Consider the following 19433-nt stretch of genomic DNA (forward strand, 5'->3'; position numbering starts at 1 on the left):
TATGCTTCATGTAGGAACCTCATTCTGCAAGGCTCAGGTTCTACTGCAGAGAGAAAAGGACAGAGAGGGAGCAGGGAGGGTGAGAAGGAAGAGAAGCAGAGGGAAAGATAGGCAGAGGGTGAGGCAAAGGGAAGAAGGAAATGGTGAGAGAGAATGAGACAGAAAGGGACAGAGGAGGAAAAAGGCAGAGGGTGAGACAGAGGGAGGAATAGAGAGAGAGGGAAAGGGAGGCAGAGAAAGAAAGGGAGAGGCAAAGAGGCAGAGGGTGAGGTAAAGAGGGGGAAATGGAGAGATTGAGAAAGGGAGAGAGAAGGAAGGAGAGGCGGACGGTGATGCAGATGGGGGAAAGAGGGAGAGAGAGAGAAAGGGGGAGGAAAAGGAAAGAGAGGCAGAAGAAGAGCAAAAAACAGAAAAGAGGAAAGAGAGAGAGAAAGAGAGAGAGAGACAGCGAGAGACTGAGGGAGAGTGAAAGCGAGGAAGAGCGGGAGATGGAAACAGGGACAGAATATCCACATGTAAATTGTCAGCTGAGGCCCGCACCCTTCTGCTCCAAAGGTGAATAAATCAAAGTGCCTCCCGGGCCTGACAGAGGAGAACGTAATCAGAAGTTCTGAATTGTGTATCAATACCCCCGCCCCCGACAACACACAGACGCGTACACACACACACACACACACACACACACGCACGCACGCATACACACACACACACAGCTTTCCTAGTGAATAAAAAGGGAACCAGGTGCCTTCAACGCCCGCCGTCTTGGCAACGGGTATTTCCCCGTCTCTCTTCCCCATACACTCCTCCTCTCCCAGTTGAAGCACCCCCGTCTCCCCCGCCCACGCTACGCTCCCTGGTAACCTGGAGGGCTCCTCCCTGCTCTCTCTCCGGGCTCCCTCCTTCAGGATGCCCCCGCCGCCCTCCCCTCCAGCCCCCCACTTCTCCGTTTACTCCGAGGGCCAGAATGAGGCCTGGCTCTCTGAAATTCCCCAGAAGTGGGGGAGAGGGATGGGGGTCACCAGGATGACCAGGCTGTCCCCGGTGATCCTCCCTTCTTCTCCTCCTTCCCCAAGATTTCACTGCAAAAACTTTGTTCAGAAGCAGCTTTAAAACCCGCAAAGCCCGACGAGGTACACCAAAGTGTTCGAACCCAGGCCGCTACCCGGCTCTCCGGCCTTCTCCAGCCCCCTCGGCCTCAGCGCCCTGGACATCTGCTAGTCTTGGGCATTCCCAAGGCGGTGCGGCGCCAGGCAGGGTGGCTCTGGCACAAGGCACCCGAACTCCTCAAGACCTGCAGGGCATCCTGCCCCCGGCTTGGGCCGCTCAGCTCAGAGCGCGCAGGGCGCACCGCGCACAGAGGGCACCGCGCTTCTACCGACGGTGTTCGGTTCGGGCGCAGATCCCGCTTGGGCGCAAATCCCGCTGGGACCGGTGAGGCGGGTCCCGACCCGGGCTCGGCTCCCGTATCAAAGAAGGGGCTGAAGAGGGAGATCCTCTCCGGGGTCTTGGGGACAGGGTGACGAAAGGGAAAGGAAAGCGGGGTCCGGAGGCCGAGCCGGCTAGGAGAGAGAAGGGCACGCTCTGGGCCTGCGGCGGTGGGGCCGGGGGGTGGGGGGGGGGGGGGACCCCCGCCCCCGAAGGGCCGGGAGCTCGAGTAAGGACACACACACAAACACACCTACACACCTCCCCCCACCGCTGGCCACGCACCCCTCGACCGGTAAAGGGACAGTGGAGCGGGATGGACCGCGACCCGCGGGCGGTGAGCTTGCGTGCCCGAGAGGTGAGCCTTGCCAAGGGCGCGGGCGCAGAATGAATTGAGAGACGGGCGATCCTCACTCCTCACTCTTCCTCCTCCTCCTCCTTCCCCCAACCCCTCCCTAAGGGCTCTCTCCTGCTCGCCTCTCTTCCTCCCCTCCCTTCCCTCTTCTTCTCTTGCCTTATTCCTTCCCTCCCCTACTTTCACCCATTTAGTAGTAGTAATAATAATAATAATAATGGTATTTGTTAAGCGCCTACTGTTCTTAACAAAACTGTTCTTAATAAAAATAATAATAATGGTAGTCGTTAAGCGCTTACTATGTGCCAAACACTGTTCTAAGCGCTCCCAAGAGCAAGGGCTTGGGGTCAGAGGACATGGGCTCTAATCCCGACTCCGCCACTTGTCTGCTGTGTGACCTTGGACAATTTACTTCACTCCTCTGCGTTTCAGTTACCTCATCTGTAAAATGAGGATCAAGACTGTGATCCCCGCGTGGGACTACCCTGTATCCAACCCAGCGCTTAGAGCAGTGCTTGGCACATAGTAAGCGCTTAACGACTACCATTATTATTATTTTTATTTCCTTCTTCCCCCTCCCTCCTTCTCCCCTCTCCCTTCTCTTCTTCTCCTCCCAAGCTCCCCATCCCAACTCGTTTCAGGCCGCGAGTCCGTCTCCCCGGGGCTGGTGGCCGAGGGAAGAAATCAACACTCCCCAGACTCACCAAGCTTGGACATTTTTTTAATAATCTTACATTCCGTGCTAGATAGAGAGAGGGTTATATATTCGTAGAGGGAAAAAAAATACCATGATACACAGGCGAGGTTGTAAACACGAGGAAATAAACAGAAGCGCGGGCTGTGCACAGTTTTCACATAGCGTAAATGCTAGCGCCTCACCGCAGTCTCTGAGCAGAGGGTGACTGCGCAGGGTCACCGGCTCGTTGAGTTTTCTAGCAAACCTTTTTCTCGCTTCCCAAAACTCCCAAACGAACACATATAAAAAATCCGAAAGGTGATCCAGCCTTGGGGGAGCGTTGTTGCAACTGGGCTCGCATGAGATCGAAGGGGAAATCGTCGTTCAACCACAGGGAGCTGGTCCTCGTCGTGAGGCTCCCGTCTCCAACATCCGGGGCCGAAGCGCGGATATCTGGACCTCGAGAGACGGGGTCGCCGCAGCGTTCCGCAGAACGCGGGCACGGGCGCCGAGCTGGTGCGCAAGACCAGCTGCTGGCTTGCAACCAGAGTGAAGGTGTGGAGTTGGGTTTTTTCGTTTTTTGGTTTTGTTTTGTTTTGTTTTAAGTTGTACAAAGTCCCGAGGAAAAAGAAATAATAATCCCATCCGTTCTCAGACTGATACTTTGCAACCGAGAAGGGCTGCCTTTTTCCAAAACCCGGTGCGCAGTTGAAATGTTAGTGGTAAAAAGGCGTCATAAAATTAGAAGTAGTGGGTATCCCCGGACCAAGGGATTCATAAATTTCAAGGGGAGGCTTAAGCAGAGGAGGTCTATGGGGGAGGAGGAAATTATAACGAATCCACCGATTTCTCCCCCTTCCTTCCCGCCTCCCCTCCTTCCTCTCTTCCTCCTTCCCCCCGGAGGTGAGACCCCCAGAGCGGTCCTCTTGATTCGAGCTGACCCTCGGGGCCGGGGCTCTAGCCAAAGCCACAATTGCGGACTTCAGCCGCCGGCCGAAACGACCGCGCTCCCGGGAATCTCCGGGCTACACGCTGCGTTCGAAGCAGTTTGGTGACTGCTAATCCAGACGCAGCCGCAGAGGAGTCTGAGAGCAGGTCTAGAGGTTTGTGCTTTGAATTGTGGTGCGCTTCATTTAGGGGAGGAGTGGTGGGGGCTGGGTGGAGGAGGGGGGGAGAAAAGGGCATCACAAGGCATAATTTATAGAAACGCGCAGGCTCCGCAGCACGTCCCGGCTGCAGGAGTCGAACATCGGAGCAGTTGCGCGTTTATACGGCCCACTGCGGGTGGGGTCGGGGGGTCGGGGGGAGAGGGACAGCTACAGTCCTTCAGAAGAGGCAAAAGAGAAGCCTCCAACGCGATTTCCATTGCGCCTCGGCGCGCGCCGTGGTCCCCACCAAAGTCAAAGATCAGGGGACTGAGATCTGATAGAGGGAGGGATTCGAGCCTTTCCGTTGCCGACGGGACGAAAATACTAAACCCCAACTCCAAAGAGTCTCTGTCGCTCCTCGGGGCCGCGGCCACAGCCCAGCGGCCTCTTCGGGCCCGGTGCGCGGGGCTCCGCGGGGCTCCGCGCGGTCGCCAGTCCAAGCGCCCACTCCGCCAGCGGCTCGCCGGGCTCCGCGGCCCCCCGTGGCCACGCTGTTCGTCCGAGCCGGGCAGTCTCTTCCTCGGAAGGAGCAAGGTGCTTTCTCGGAGAGGAGGGTCGGGAGGTGTTTCCAAGCCCGGTTTGCTTTCTTGGAGAGGAGGGAGCGGAACCCAAGCCCTCCTTCTCCGGCCCCCGGGACCGAGGCCGGAGCCGTGGCCGGTGGATGCTTGGGGAGGGCCGCGGTGGGGCGGGAGGATGTAAGGGGGAGGAACGGGCCTTGAACAGTGCCATCGGGCTGCGGGCCCGAGCCTTTCCGCTCAGGAAAAAACATCCAGAGGCTTGCATTTTCAAAACAGTTTATTCTGCGCGCCGCGGACGCCGCTCCGGCACAAGGTAACGGCAGATATAAATAGACCCTCCCTCTCCTCCCCCACCAAATTAAGTGGCTGACCCTTGTCACTGTCCTTTTCTTTTCCAATAATCCCGTCCCTAAAGGTTTAACGCCCCCCCGGCCCCCTCCCCCAACAAACCCTTGCTCTGCACATCTTTTTTTTTCTTTTCTCAGTGGTAAACAGAATCCCGCCTCTTGCCTCCTCTCCCTTTCTGCCGCCCGTTCTCCCCGGCGGCCCGTAGCCACGCAGTCCTCCCCCCCCGCCCCCCAATCTCCCCTTTTCCCTCTCTTATCTCCGTCGGATCTTCATAAAGTGGGCTTTTCGCAACGTCTGTGCAAATTCAAGTAAACACATACAACCCGCATCATCCAGAGGGAAATTGCAACTCATCCATTTATTCGTGGTACTTTTTTTTTTCGACGTCTTTTGTTGGGTGTGTTTGGGGGGGGGGTTGGGGGCGGCCTGGGGGAGACGGAGAAGGGTCCGAAGAAAAATGAAAGAGGAAGGGGAGGGGGTTTCTGTGGCGGGGAGCGGAGGGTGGGAGGAGGAAGAAAGGAGGGAGGGCAAAACTCAGTCTGGTCCGTGGTAGTCCTATGGGGAGGCCCCGCGCGACCCCGTGCGGCCCGGTGCGGCCCCATGGGGCCCCGGTCAGCTGTTGTACTGACAGGCGTTGAGGCCGGAACCGGGGCTCTGCAAGCTGCTGTATCCGAACGACGAGTGCTGCTTGGATTTGAGCCGCAAACTCGCCAAGCTCGAGTTACACGTGTCCCGGTAGACGCTGTAGGGCGAGCCCGGCGGGCCGTAGGGGCAGGCCGGGGAGGACATGGCCGAGTTGAGCGAGGAGCCGCTGAGGTTGTTGAGGTTGTTGATGTTGTTGAGGCCCGAGTTGGCCATGCCGGGCACGGCCGAGTGGCCCATGCCCGTGGGCATGCTCATGGACGAGATCGAGCTGGGCGCCGGGAACATGGATTGTGAGGACAGCGGGGTCATGGAGTTGAAGAAGGTGAAGCTCTTGGTGGAGAGCGGCGCCGGGGTGAGGCTCTTGGCAGCCCAGTTGTTGTACGGGTACCCGGCGTACACGTCTTCGTAGGGCGGCATGAGTCCGCTGAACTGGGGCACGTAGCCGTTCTTGCATAGGTCCATCTGCTGGTTACGTTCCCGCTTCCTCCACTTGGCCCGCCGGTTCTTGAACCAAACCTGGGGCGGGCGGCGTAGGGAGAGGGCGAGGAGAGCCACGTTAGTTTTGCCCCGGGCTCGGGGGCGGGGTGGGGGGGAGAGTCCAGGGGCAGGAGAGGGGATGCCACCGCACCCTCGCCCCTGCTCGGGGCTCCCGTCTCAGCCTGGCGCTCCCGCTCCTTCTGGAGGTCTCGTGGCCCCTTTCGCCTCCAGGATTCCCCCCCCCCCCCCAAATCATCCCCGGAGTCAGATGTGTCCCCTTCCCCTACCAACCGGGCGGTCCTGCAGTCGAGGCAGCCTCCCTCCCCTCGGCTTCCCTCTCCCACTCCCCTCCTCCGTCCCCTCCCGGCCTTCTCTGCCTGCACCCATGCAGCCCGCTCGCTTCGCTTCGCCCCATCTCGGCTTCCCCTTCCTCCAGCTGCCTCCGCCGCCGCCGCCGCGCTTATTTACAGAGTATTAATTGGCCGTGCTGAGCGTCTTTGCCCGGTCCCTGTTCTGATTAGCATTGGCCGCCCCGGCTGCATTTCCGAACGCTAATGCCGCGTAATGAAAGCCCCCTGTTACAGATCATAAAAATGGGATTGGATTAGTGTATTTAAGTAAAATCCCTCCTTTGGCTCTTCGGATCGCTAAGGTTACCCGTTCGTATCTAATGAGAGTGTGGCCTCGGCGCAGAGACCCTGGCCCGCCTTCCTGGGCTGGGCGCAGGGAAATAAGGGTGCCTCTATAATAAAAGATAGATAGATAGATAGATAGATAGATAGATAGAGAGAGAGAGAGCGTTAGATAGAGATAATAGATAGCTGTAGATGTCTCTCTCTATATGTACATATATATGTATGTAGAATCCCATTCAGTGTGGGTCTCCATGTTTTCTTCAATTTTGCACAGATCTCCATATGCTTAGGACAGTGTTCTGTACATAGTAGGCGCTCATTAACTACTATTAATTGATCAGTTCTGTTTGGGCCTTCTACTCTTTCTCTATGTATTCTTTCTTTCTACATAATAATAATGATAGTATTTGTTAAGCACTTACATATACCTACACATATTGTCTAAATATATAGACGATTCGGTGTATGTCTCCCTGAAATATATATATATATATATATATACTACTTTCTGTGGCTCTCCAATTTTACATGAATATCTATTTTTACGTTCTGTGTGAGTCTCTGTCTCTCGCTGTACATCTCCAATTGTACATGGGTCTCCAAGTACACACACATACACACACTCTCTCTCTATGTATAATATATATTTACAACTTTGAGTGGAACTACGACAATATATTGAATTCTGAGTGGAGCGCCATTAATCTGCACCTATCTAATTCTGCGTGCGTCCTACTCGATATATATTCAACTATGCGTACAACTGCATAAGTGTGTATGTACACAGTTCGGTGTGGTCTCCGAGCCAAGCGCCTTAGTCTGAGCGGCCTCTCCTTTCCTCTCCTCTCTCCCTTCCGCTCCCTCCCTCTGTTCCCAGCCGAAACCCAGCGCCCAGCGCCCAGCATCCAGAGCCACTTTCCCAGTCCCAGAGCCGCCCAGAGAGGAAAAGGGCCCGGGGTTTCCTGCGGCCCTGGCATGGAGTTGATCCAAAAATGTGTCTTTTCGTAAAATAAATGGTTTCCCTCCTACCCGCCCCACCCTGCCTCCGCGCCCTACCCCGTCTGTTAGTTTCTACCCCGACCCACTGAGCGTGGGAGGGTGAGAGAGAGGGCTGCCAGACAAAGGTGAGAACCATGGCCCCCTGGCCGTTCCCGCGAGGGCAGCTCTCACCCGGTGGCTGGGAGAGCAAAGCGGACTACTTTGGCCCTGTCCTTGCCCCTGCCCCCCACAACCTGTCCCCGGCCCGGTCTGCCCATCCCCCAACCCCAATCGGGGAATTTCTGGATGAGGAATTTCCGGGGAGGGAAGTGGGGGTGGGGGTCGTTAACCAGGCCCCCAGACCTGTCAGCAGTGGGACAGGAAGGCCTAGTCTTAGCCTTGCTCCCCACATTCCCCCACCCTCACTGGGAGTTCAGGAGCCCCTCCTGTGCCCCTCGCCCCCTCCCTTGCAGGAGGAAACATCCCTGGCTGTCTGGTCTCGGCTCCCTCCTTCCCTCCCCCGCCCTCGCTCTCGGATGTTGGGTTCCCCCGCAGCCAGCCCCGTGAAGCGCCCCCTTCCCTGCTCCGCCAGGACTCCGGGTCCCGGGCCGGTCTCGTGTCGGTCCCGGGTCGTGCGTTGCAGACTGGGACCGGGAGCGCGAGCGGGCAGAGACGGCGCAACTCTTCCCGCCGACCCCTCCCTTCAGCCCCTCCGCAGAATCCCCGCAAACCAAGACCCTCTCAGCTCTCCGCGGTCCCCGGCAACCCCGGGCACCTCCCTCCCCCGAGGCTGGCCGAGAAGAAAGCAAATCGCGACAGACGCTTAAATAGAAAACAACTACTCCCCAAGAACCCAAACAAACCGGCCAGACCAACCCCCGGCCCCCCAAAGAGCCTCGTTTCCCCGCGGCCCTCGCCCCCGCGCCCCGAGCCTTTGTGTGCACATGCTTGATGATTTGAAGTGCGTTAATCTCCCCGCCCGCGTGTATGTGTGCATGTGCCTGAGTGCGTGAGTCGGGTGTGTGGGTGTGTGTGTATGTATGTGTTGGGGGGGGGGGGCGCTAATCTGCTAAGAGCCTGCAGGGTTTGACTAATGCCAGCCGCCCAGTGGGCCCCGGGAAGTCAACAGGCCACTCGAGGTCCTGAGCAGGCTCCAGCCTCATCCCGCTCCCGCCCCGATGGCCTGGAAACGGCCGAACCCGGCGCCGGTTCCTCCTTTCGGCCGCAGGCAGGGCACCCGGGCCAGCTTTTTCCGCCTGGCGTGCAAGCTGTTCCTGGGAACCCCTCTCACTTCCAAATCATTCATTAATACTTCTCCATCTCCCCTTGGTTGACACCCCTGAGAGCCCCGCGCTGCTTTTATTTCGCCCCGGTTTGAGGCTGGCTACTCGTCCGCGCCGCTCCTCCCGCCCCCGCCCCTCGCGGGAGCTAAATCTGTCGATCCCCGGGACGATTTCTATTGAGTTTGAGCAGGGGAGATGGGGCTCCTGGCTGGGCTGAGTTTGGCCTGGGGTTGGAGCCGGGCCTATAACTGGGACTGGGATTGAGGCTGGGACTAGGGCTAAGGCTGGCATTGGGGCTGGGATTGAGGCTGGGATTAGGAAAAGGGCTGGGGCTGGATCTGGACCTGCGCTGGGACTGAGAATGGGCCAGGGCTGGGGCTTGATGACAGTCCCCAGGCAAGAATGTTTCCACGATTCCCAGAAATACTAATTGCACTGGGAGTTACTGATTTTCTCGGGGTGGGAGGGAAGGCGCGGGGGAGGGGAAAAGAAAACGAAAACAGGTAGCAGACAGAGAAACCGCTCCCGAAACCCTGCCATGTCTGGGTCTCCTTCCTCTTCCCTGGTTTTATAGCTTGTTGAGAAAATCGCGAATTCGGAATATTTCCTGCTCGGTATTACAGCCCTGCACCAATTAGATCAAAGAGAAACAGTAAATCCAGCAAGACGCGGCCAGATTAGACTTGGTTCATTTCTTTCTTCACTGACCCCGGCAGGTTAAAAGTTTGTTTATAAAAAAAAAGGGAGCTTGAAGCAACCGGGACACGGAAAAGACATGTGCGTGCGAGTGTATGTGTGTGTGTGTGTGTGTGTGCGCCTGCATGCTGGGTACTTCATGCTATGAACAAACAGCACGGGCATCTGCATATGTCGTTCCATTCGTTTTGTGAATTGATTTTACTCCTCTGGGGGCACGTACCTTCCGGAGATGAATACATATATGCCGAAGGTGTAGAATCAATGTGGGAATACGATGTACCGGGGAAGTGATCACGTGTAAATGTGTTCAGCTCCTACATCTACGGGTGCGCTAGAGTTTGGTCCCGCGCCCTATTGCGGATGTGTGCGAACTCGTGTGTATTTTGGGTGTTGGCGAGTTCAGGCCGGGCGGTGGGGTGGAGGGTGGGAGGAGGCCAAGACGGTGGCGTCTGTTGAGGCGGAGGGTCCCCACCGGTCCCCCAGCGCTTAGCCCCTTTTACAAAACCCCTTTCCTAAGCGTCTTGCCCTTTTACAAAGCTCGATATGCCGTCGATTATCTCCACCTAGCGCGCAGCCTCCCCACACCCTCGTCCTCCTCTCGGGCTCCGTCGCGCTTCCTGGGCCGCCCCCCATTCCGATTTCTTCCGTGCGTAGCCTGGCTCAGAAGAGCGGAGCGGCAAGGGATGCACACTGGAAAGGGTTTTGAATGGGGGTCCCTCCCGCCCGCTCGTCCCCTGTACTCTGGACTCCCTCGCCTCCGCCCCCCAGCCCCCCGCCTCCCTCTCCTGCCTTTGTGCCCAGAAACACAGACCGTCCCCCTCCCCAAATCACCCTCCTACGTAGAATGAGCCCCATGCGGGACAAGGACCGTGTCCGACTTAATTGTATCTATTCTAGCGCTTAGGACAGTGCTCGACACATCGTCAGCGCTTAACGAATACCATGAAAACAACAACATCAGCAACAACGTGAAGCCACCGCGCTCCCGGCTTCTCCCCTGCTTCCATTGGCGCTCGCACTCAGCTCCCTCCGGAGCGGCCCCCGGAGGGTCTGAGCTACCGCCCGGTCCCCACCGAGACGGCCTCGTCGTCTCCATCCCCGCATCGGCGGCCCCGAGGCGAGGAACGCGGGGCAGGCGACGAACCCCTCGAAGCCCCTCTCCCTGGAGGTCCCGCCTTCTCCTGCGATCCCCGAGGGATTTTTCGGGCCGCAACTCGGGCCTCCCTTCTTCCCTCCTCTCCTCCCTCCGCCCGTCCATCAATCCATCGATCAGCGGTTCGCCCCTCTCCTTTCCGCCCCTCGGAAAGGCGCCCCCGTACCCGAACTCTGGGCTCGGTGAGGTTGGTCCACACGGCGATCTCCTCCCGCATGCTCATGTCCGGGTAGCGGTTGCGCTGGAAGGTGGCCTCCAGCTCCTGCAGCTGCTGGCTAGTGAAGTGCGTCCTTTGTCTCCGCTGCTTCTTCTTCTTGGCCGGGTCCTCGGCGCCGCCGTCCTCGCTTTTCGCCTCCCCGCTCCGCTCCTTCTCTGCGAGGGGCACACCGAAGCCGGGGTCACCCTCCGCGGCGCTCGCCCTCCCCTCGCCGCCTTTCCCCATCTCCTCCCCTCTCCCCTCTCCTCGGCCACGATTCTCCCTTCTCTTTTCTCCTCTGTCCTTGCTCCTCTCTGTCCCCTCTCCCCCCCCCCACCCGACCCCGCGTCTCCTCGGCTTTCTCCCCCTACTCTCTCTAACCTCTCCGGCCCCCGCGCCTGACTCGGGATTGCTGCGGCCGCCTCGGTGAACACCCTCTCGGTGGCTATTGCTGCCATTATGGCCGTTTGGGTTGCTGTATCGTTGCCGCCCTTAGGGTTATTGAGATCGATGGGGCTTTAAGGCCCCGCGATTTCGGTTACCGTTGGCGCAGAGCGAAGCGGGGGTCCCCGAGGCCGGTGTTGGGGGGATAGGAGCGTTTTAAGAGGATGGCTAGTAACCCGGAGGCGGCCGCTGCTACGCCTAATGGTCTTCCGTGGGCCGCTGGTGTATTATCCGTTCTTGCTACGTTTAACGGGACGGGCTAGAGCTCCCCTCACCCTCCCGCCCCCAAACTGGTTGAGGTTGAGTCTCAGATGCTTCTCTCTCCCTTCCTGCATTTCCCAGCCCCGATCCCGCTCGGCTTCCCCGGGCTCAGAGGGAAGTCGGGAGCCTCGGGAACACCGGAGACAAAGGGCTCGTTTCCCGGGGAGCAGTGGAGAAGGGTCGGAGGGCTCCGCTTCCTTGCTGCAGCCCCCTGTCGACCCCCCACCCTTCAGCCGGAGAGAGTGTAGACACGCGCGGGTGCGCGCACACACACGCACACAAATGTAAACAGGTAAGCCGACCCGCACATAAAGAGAACTTCACCGTCCGGGACTTCAAGGTCGGAGGGCAGCGACCGCAGCCGAAATTCACATAACCATAAACGCACGTCCGTACACAAACACATAGGTACACAAACTGACTCACGGGCACAACGGCACTCAGACCCAAGTGCAGACGCAAGCACAGACGCATACCCCGGGACACACAAAGATTTCCGCAGATCCGGAAACTTGCAGATAAAATAGGCAGATCCACACACAGAGAGATACAATTACGCAGATACACAGGCACGATCACGCCGATATCCGCACATATCGAGCCGATCTCAATCTCTCCCAAGCTCGTGCAAACACATACACAAGTACAATTAAACAGATACTTAGAAACAGGCACGATTCTGCCGATATCGACACATACCGAGTCGATTTCCATCTCTCACATACAGAGAAAGAGAAACAGAGAAACAGAGAGGGAGAGAGAGAGAAAAACAGGCGTGCTCTCCATTTCGATCTTAGTCTGCACTGAATTTTAGTTCGGGGCTTCCAAAGAAAAATCGAAAGCTATTTTCAAATCATTCCTTGGTCGCACGCCCTAGCTTTGTTTTAAAAAATTGTCCATAACCTTAAAATTAAACACCGGGCAGGGAACGCGGATGGTTGCAGTGCCCTTTTCTAAAGATGTCCCAGAAATCCCCAAGAAAATAAATCCATCCAACAGTCATTTCTTTTTCTCTCCCGCTCCCTGCGAAAGGAAGCATTAACTGTCTGGAGAGGAACCCACGTGGGACTTTCCCGCCGTCCGAAGAGACCAGGCCGATCCCAACGGAGCGGATGTTAACGGTAGATCCCGTGTGGTGGAGAATGAGGCAAATGGATCCGCGCGTGGATCGAGAGTTGGCGAAACACGCACTCTCACACACATACACACATAGACACACACAGAACTCATTCGCTCTGTCTCTCTCTGCCTGCCTGTCTGCCTGCCTGTCCCCGTCTACCGTTAGCCATTTTCGAGAACAGTTCCGGATTGTAAATGGAAGCGGGAAGCCTCTGGGCCGGCCACGCGACGGAACAGCGACCAAACGGAATCCCAAACCTCGGCCACGGCAGTCCCAGATGCCTCTGTGAGGGAAAAGGCTCCGTGGAAACGGACAGGTGGAGCTCTGAGCCCGGCCGTCCCGGGCCCGACTAAGCTGACCCTACTTGGCCGCCCGTTGGCACTGGGTCTCGGGCCGGGCCTCCTGGCGCCCGGGCACTGGGTATCGGGCCGGGCTGGGTGTATGGGCGGCCGACTGGCCAGCCAGGACAGGCCGCGCTTCTTTTTCTTTGCCCTTTCTCAGGTCTCCCTCTTACCCCGGGTTCACCCTCTACCCCACTTCTCTCGCACACTCCCGCTCTCGCTAGAAAACTTTCCCTCTCTCTCTCTAATTTTTTTCTTTTTCCTTCTTTCTTTTCCTTCCTTTCCTTTTTTCTCCTATTCTCTTTTCACGTTCTTCTTGCTTTTTTCAGCTCTCCTTCCCCTCCCCCCCTTTACCGCCCTTTCCCTGTCTTCCTCTTACTATCTCTTTTCTTTTTCTCCTGACACTGTCTCGGCATCTCTTCGTGCCTTTCTCTGTCGCTCCCCTCCCTGACTCCTCTAACCTCTGTCGTTGCACACATGCTTGCCTCCCTGGATTCCACTCTCGGAGCACCAAACTAAGCCCACTATTTCCTGTCCCTTTCTCATGCTGCACTAAACTCGGCGTTCTGTCTCAGTTTCTCTCTCTGCTTGCTGTCGGCCGGCCTGTAGCCTGCCTGCTTCTCGGGGGAAGGGGAGTGGTGGTGCGGGAATGGAGGGGTTCGGGAGGGGCTGCTTTTCATCAGCTCAAAAGAAGCAGAAGGAGAAGTAGTCGCGGGGAGAAAAGACACCGGGCCGGAGAGGAGAAGTCCCGCGCTTAGGCCGGCTCAGCCGCGGGCCAGGCCCTGTCTCGCTACTACTCCGGGCCGCCTGAACCCCCGGGCCCAGCCCAGCGGGAACTCGGGATGCCCCAGTCTCCGGGCCGGGCATGGCGTGGGCCCACTTTTCCCCGGGCGTTGAGAGAGGCCGCGTTCCCGCATCCTGGGTCGGATGTCCCCCACTGCTCCGGGCGGTCCCGGCTGCAGCCCGCCGTCTCCCCGGAGTTGGTTAGGGCTCCTGCCGTCCGGGCGAAAGGTTTGTGGGTTTGTCCGCTCCTCTTCCACCTGGAGCTGTCGCCCATGCCGTCCCACTCCCCGGACCTCCGAGCCCCCAGCTCGCACAGGTCCGCCCCCTCCCCGCTCACCCCGTCTTTCTTTCTCCCTTCGGCAACCCCCTCCCCGCGCACCCCGTCCGACTAGGGCTCTGGGTCCCGGAGGCTCTCGGCCCCCTGGGTCCCCGGGACCGCTGGGTCCCCGGCCCCCTGGGTCCCGCGGTCCTCTGGATCCCCCGGTCCGGGTCTCGGACCTCCTCGTACCCGCTGGATCTCCCGGCCCGGGGCTCAGACCTCCTCGTCCCCCGCCGGGCTCTTGCTCCCCCCGGCCGGGCTCAGCAAGCCGGGTGGAGGCAGAAGCGTGAACCGGGAAGACGAGAGGCGGTGTTACCTGGAGTCTCGGTGTCGGACGACTCGCTGGCGGAGTTCTCGAGCGGCTCCCGCGGGTCGGCGGCGGAGCGGGGCAGATGGAAGCCCGAGGCCATGTCGTGGGACGGCGGTGGCGGCGGCGGCGGCGGCGGCGGGGGCGGGGGGGGCGGTCTCAGGCCCTCGGGCAGCCGGTCCAAGTTCATGCCACCTTTAAAGGAATCCATGATACGGGCACGGCTGGGGCCGGCGGGTCGGGCTGCCCCGGCTCGGCCCGTCCTGCGCTCCGGGAGGGTCGAGCCAGGGGCTGGGGCTGATTTAGAGATCAATTCTGATTCTGACTGCAATGCTTCTCCTCCGCCTCCGCCTCCTCCTCCTCTCCTCCTCCTCTTTCTTCTCCTCCTCCTCCTCCTCCTATTTCTCCTCCTCCTCCTCCTTCTCCTCCTCTTTCTCCCCCAACCCCCACAGCCCTGCCGGGGTCTGGAAGCCGCGCAGAGCCCGGGCGAGCTGCAGGACGGAAAGGCCACCGGGCCGGGGTCGCGGTGGAGAGAGAGAAGCGGGCTGGTCCGGCCGTGGGGCCCTCGGTCCCGCGGTGGGAGCTGAGGTTCGGAGAGGCCGGAGCTGGAGAGATTCAAGTGACCTGCGCCAGAACAAACGCTTGGAGTTCAACTGAACTCCTCCCACTGAAGGCTCCAACCTCCCCGTCTCGCTAATATATCACTCCATCTAGAGCTCAGCCCAGCCTCGCGGAGCTGGAGGGCTGCCTGCCTCGATCTCCCCATATATGTAACTTGTTTCGAAGGCACCGGGCGGTTCTGGCTGAGGCTTTCTTAAAGAGACAGAGCGCTCCTCCAGGCTCCAGTAATCCCCGCGCAGAGGGTGGGTGGGGTGGGGGTGGGGGCGTGGGGGAGGGCGCAGTGTAGTTTTGAGCTCTTGCTCTGCCGTTCCCTCTCTCTTTCTCTCCCCCCCCCACTCCCCCCCCTACACACCCCTTCTCCCCGTGACACATCGGTTTCGTCCTCTCTGGTACAATGGAAGCGCATCTGGGCTGCAGCGTCCCTGCCTCTCTTTGCTCCACAACGCTCCTATCAGATGGCTCCAAGCCCCAAACAATTTGTTTCTCCCAGAGTTAACTCCTCGGACTATCTAGCCGCCGACTAAGTCTCAAACATCCGACACTATTCTGTGGGCCTATATATGGATGATATATGATTCACACCGTCGTGTGTGTCTATAGATGTGTGTGTGTGTGTTTGCGTATAAATACATACAAGGCCCGTAGGACAAAACTGTAGATGTCCCTTTGCGCCCCACGGAGGGTGGAAGCGGTGAAGCTTTTTCTACCCTCGAGTTTTGGGGGTGTTTAGTTGGGAATGGAGGGGCCAGCTAACCCCCGGCCTACTTTCATTCAGCCAGGGGACCTCCCTTCCGTGAGCCGAGTGCGGAGTCAATGTCCCTTAAGGGGCTACACGGGAGTGTGAATGCAGAAACATGTTTCCCGAACGGAATGGAAAGTTCTCTTTGGCTTCAGGCCGTTCCCGTGTGTCATCGTCCCTTCCTCCCGAGATCCGAGCAGGTGGGATAAGGGACGGAGTGTGTGTGTGTGTGTGTGTGTGTGTGTGTGTTGGGGGTTGGGAGAGGAGAGAGGGACACGAATGGACTTCCCTGCAGTCCTTCCGGCTTCGGCCGAATGGGAAATTCTTCCCCGAGGCCTGGGAGCGGCTGACACGGAACAACTCTGCTCATTTTTCAACCCCCAACAACGGCCACAACAGCAAACCCAGCATCTTGAATGTGTCGTTGAACGAGACAATACTCGCTCATACCGCGTTCTGGGCACCTCATGCTCAGCGGTGTATTCCGCACATTTTGAACGCTAATGTGTGGCGGGTTCTCCTAAAATCGTTTACCTTATTACGCCTGACATATACCCCTCACCTGGTACCCTCATTCGATATTTCGCGCGATATACCCTCCCCGCCACGCATCGCGTTATAGCCCGTGGTGTATACGCAGGCCTCGCGTTTTGCTGGGGTGATGGAGTGACCGAAGGAAGGGACCCCGGGGGCCGGAGGCCGCGGGTTGATGCTATTTAGTTCTCATTTCGAAAAAGACCTACTGACCCCGTAGTGCCGTCCGCCCAGCGCCGGCCCGGGTTAAACTCCTTCTGGGGGATTTGCGTCGCCAATTTTTAACTCGCTTCTTGAGCCCTGATCAAACAAGACCAGAGCAGAGAGGCCTGTGGCGGGGCGGGGGGCTGCAGATCAGCCCCGGCCCCAGATGCCCGTCCTTGACCCCCGTCCAGCCCCTTCCCCTGGGGCTCCGGCCAAACGGCCACGCGCTGGGCCGAGAATGAGCCAGGAAAGGCCGGGTCCGGAGATCCAGGAGGCAGGGCGGCGGGTCACCTGGGTCCGGGTCTCTGCTCAACATCCCGGACCTTCTTCCCCCGGCCCCACCCAACCCCGGTAGAAACTGCCCCCTCAGTCCCTCCAGGACACGGACGTGGATTCGCCGCAGAGAGCTCCAGCCCGCCCGGAAGCAGGGGGATGGACCGAATGACCCCCATTAGCCGATCGATCCGTCTCATTCAGGATCGAATCTGGGCTCTTCCCTTCTTGGGGCATTCTTGCAAACGTATTTATTGAGCGCTTACTGTGTGCAGAGCACTGTACTTGGAAAGTGCAATATAGCAATAAAGAGAGACAATCCCTGCCCACAACGGGATCACAGTCTAGAGGGGGAGGAGAGAGACATCAAACAAGTAAATAGACATCAATATAAATAAATAGAATTATAGATATAGACATAAGTGCTGTGGGGCGGGGAGAGGGGGGAGGACAAAGGGAGAGAGTCGTGATGATGAGGAAGTGGGGGGAGCTGAGGAAAGCAGGGGTTAGTTTGGAAGGCCTCTTGGAGGAGGTGCGCCTTCATTTAGGGCTTTGAAGGGGGGAAGAGTGATTGTTTGGCTGATTTGAGGAGGGAGGGCATTCCAGGCCAGAGGTAGGACGTGGGACAGGGGTCGGCGGCGAGACAGGCGAGATGGAGCCACAGTGAGAAGGTTAGCGCTGCCAGTGGTCTGGCCGGGACGACCGTTCTAGGGACCACGCGGCCAGTGGACTCTTGGCCGCCGATGGGGCATCTCCGAGCCGCAATGCCCCCCCCCCCCGGGGTCCCCCAACCAAGGCCCGCTAGGTCCCCGAGTGGGTCTCTCGTCCGAAGCTCCGCCGCCGCTCTGGCCTGGAGAGGCTGGTCACCGCCTCGGGACTCCCCAGACGACAGCGAGATAAGAGCGTGTCCTGGAAAACAGACGTCCCTCAGCGACCAGGCCCCAGGGTGACGGGTGAAGAGCCCTCAGACCCCGGCCCCGAGTCTCTTCCCTCCGGGCAGGACTGATGTGTGTGTGTGTGTGTGTGTGTGTGTGTGTGTGTGTGTGTGGTGGGAGGGGGGCACGGGCAGGAGGCCGGATGAGGTGTTAGCCTGGGTCACCTTAAGCGGTGGCTAGCAGTTTCTTCTTGCCCCTAGCTCGGGCTGATAGGCCAGGGGAGCGTTGTCTCCGTCCCCGTTCCCCCAGCCGTCCCCTCCTCCCCGCATCCCCGGGCTCCGCCCAGTAGCCCAAATCCCGAGGCCCTCTATCGTCCTCCCCTGGGGAGATCAAGCGTCACCTCCGTGCTGCCCTTCAAGCTTTCCTCTCGACCCGAGCCAGGGCCGCAACCAGACAGGGCGAAGGCCTTGGGCATCGGCGTCAGGGCTGAGGGGTTGGGAAGAGAGGCGAGAGGGACCTGGGCTCAGGGGACACCACTGACCGGGGAGAGGGGGAGGGGCAGAGGGGACAGGTCCCCTCGGACTGGTCTCCTCGTTGTCTGTGACCCTTCGCCTCCCCCATCGGATAGCGTTCGGAGGAGGGTCTGACCAGCCCTCGACGCAGCCCGGATCCATGCCCGGCTTCATGCCCTCGCTCACATGCTCGATGCTGCCTCCACCCTCCAGGATTCACCCCTTTTCGGCTTGCGGACATTGACCTGGGGCGCCTGTCATCAAGATGGGGGGGAAGCCCCTTCGATTCTGCCCCCTGATAGGGGAGACCCGGGGAGAGGAGGTAAAGGGTTACGGGTGCGAGGCAGGGTTCAGGCCACAAACCGAGATGGGTGCCCCGGAGCGGGGGGGGGATGGACGGACGGACGTGGGGGGGGGGCGGGGGGGACGGACGGACTTTGGGGGCCATTTCTAGATTCCTCTCTTCGAACCAAGGATCTCTTCTCCTTTCTCAAACACGACTTCACTGATCCGACGTGACACTGTATTTTGCTTTTAAATCAAGAAAAGATGTGGAGAAGAACTTTTGAACCAGTTTATGGAAAGTGGGCGAAAACGTGTTCCAATTTATTTAGTCTTTCTGCTTGCATGTCTCTTTCTCTGTCTGTCTGTTTCCCCTCCTGTGCCTTTTTGTTTTTAGCTCCCCCGTACGGGGTTGATTGGGGAGGGAGGAGTGGGGGCGGGAGGTATGGGGGGGGGGAGGAAGGGGGACACACGACATGACCTTCCGCCTTGTTGGCCCAGGGCTTCAGACCTGCCTTTCAAAGGGGACAAGGGAGCACAGGAAAGCCATCCCTCGCCCGAACCCCAGAATCGAGTGACATCGGTTTGGGGCGGCAGATTCACTACACGAGAGGAGAGCGGTATGAAAGGACCGTACTCCGGAGGTTGAGCGACTATAATCCAGGAACTAAGACTTTTTTAAAAAAATTTTAATCCACAGGAAGTACATCCACCAAGAGCCTGGAAGTCGGGGAAAGATTTCTCCAAGCCAAGGAGAGCTAGATGGAAACGCTAACCCGCGGTCCAACTTGGTTCTGACGGAGTTGCAATTTTCTTGCATTCACGCAGGTATGTGTTTCCATGCCCGTAGGTGTACGTTCCCCCATATTAGTCAGACACCTCACCCACATAGGCAATCCGTAGAGTCGCAGAAAAGATCCCGTTTCCCAGCTAATTCCCAGCCCGTGACCCGAAGAAGCCTGGCATCCTCTGAGAGTCCACTCAAGTGGACTCTGTAAACAGAAACACAAGCTACATGAATATATATATATATAATACATATATATATTATATATATTATATCTATAACAGGCACACTAATACACTACAAACGGGTGCAAAAAAGCATAATACAAATACAATACAAATACACTACAGATAAATTAACACAGTACGAATAGATGCAAAACAACCTTCAGTCGCACAAAAATAATATAAATACACAAACACACTACATATGAACACAATACAAATAGACACACAACACAATGCTAACAGACACAGACATAATACAAATGGGTAC

The 19433-nt window shown here is 58.2% G+C and overlaps 1 protein-coding gene across 1 annotated transcript; it reads right to left on the reverse strand.

The window, feature by feature from the left end:
• Positions 1 to 4960: 4960 nt before the first annotated feature.
• On the reverse strand, positions 4961 to 14322 carry PITX1 (paired like homeodomain 1). The gene is made up of 3 exons (XM_029051735.1): positions 14121 to 14322; positions 10507 to 10712; positions 4961 to 5631 (listed from the first exon to the last, which is right to left on the reverse strand). Exons 1-3 carry the CDS (start codon positions 14320 to 14322, stop codon positions 5083 to 5085), a joined length of 957 nt encoding a protein of 318 aa, XP_028907568.1. The 3' UTR covers positions 4961 to 5082.
• Positions 14323 to 19433: the final 5111 nt, after the last annotated feature.

Source organism: Ornithorhynchus anatinus, chromosome X1 (assembly GCF_004115215.2).
Source record: "Ornithorhynchus anatinus isolate Pmale09 chromosome X1, mOrnAna1.pri.v4, whole genome shotgun sequence".
Taxonomy (NCBI): domain Eukaryota; kingdom Metazoa; phylum Chordata; class Mammalia; order Monotremata; family Ornithorhynchidae; genus Ornithorhynchus; species Ornithorhynchus anatinus.

Coding starts and splice junctions, on each gene's coding strand:
- PITX1 (XM_029051735.1), bottom strand. CDS start 14,322: ATGGATTCCTTTAAAGGTGGCATGAACTTGGACCGGCTGCCCGAGGGC. Junction 10,713..14,120: donor GTCCGACACCGAGACTCCAG/GTAACACCGCCT, acceptor TGCCCCTCGCAG/AGAAGGAGCGGAGCGGGGAG. Junction 5,632..10,506: donor TCACCGAGCCCAGAGTTCGG/GTACGGGGGCGC, acceptor CGCCCGCCCCAG/GTTTGGTTCAAGAACCGGCG.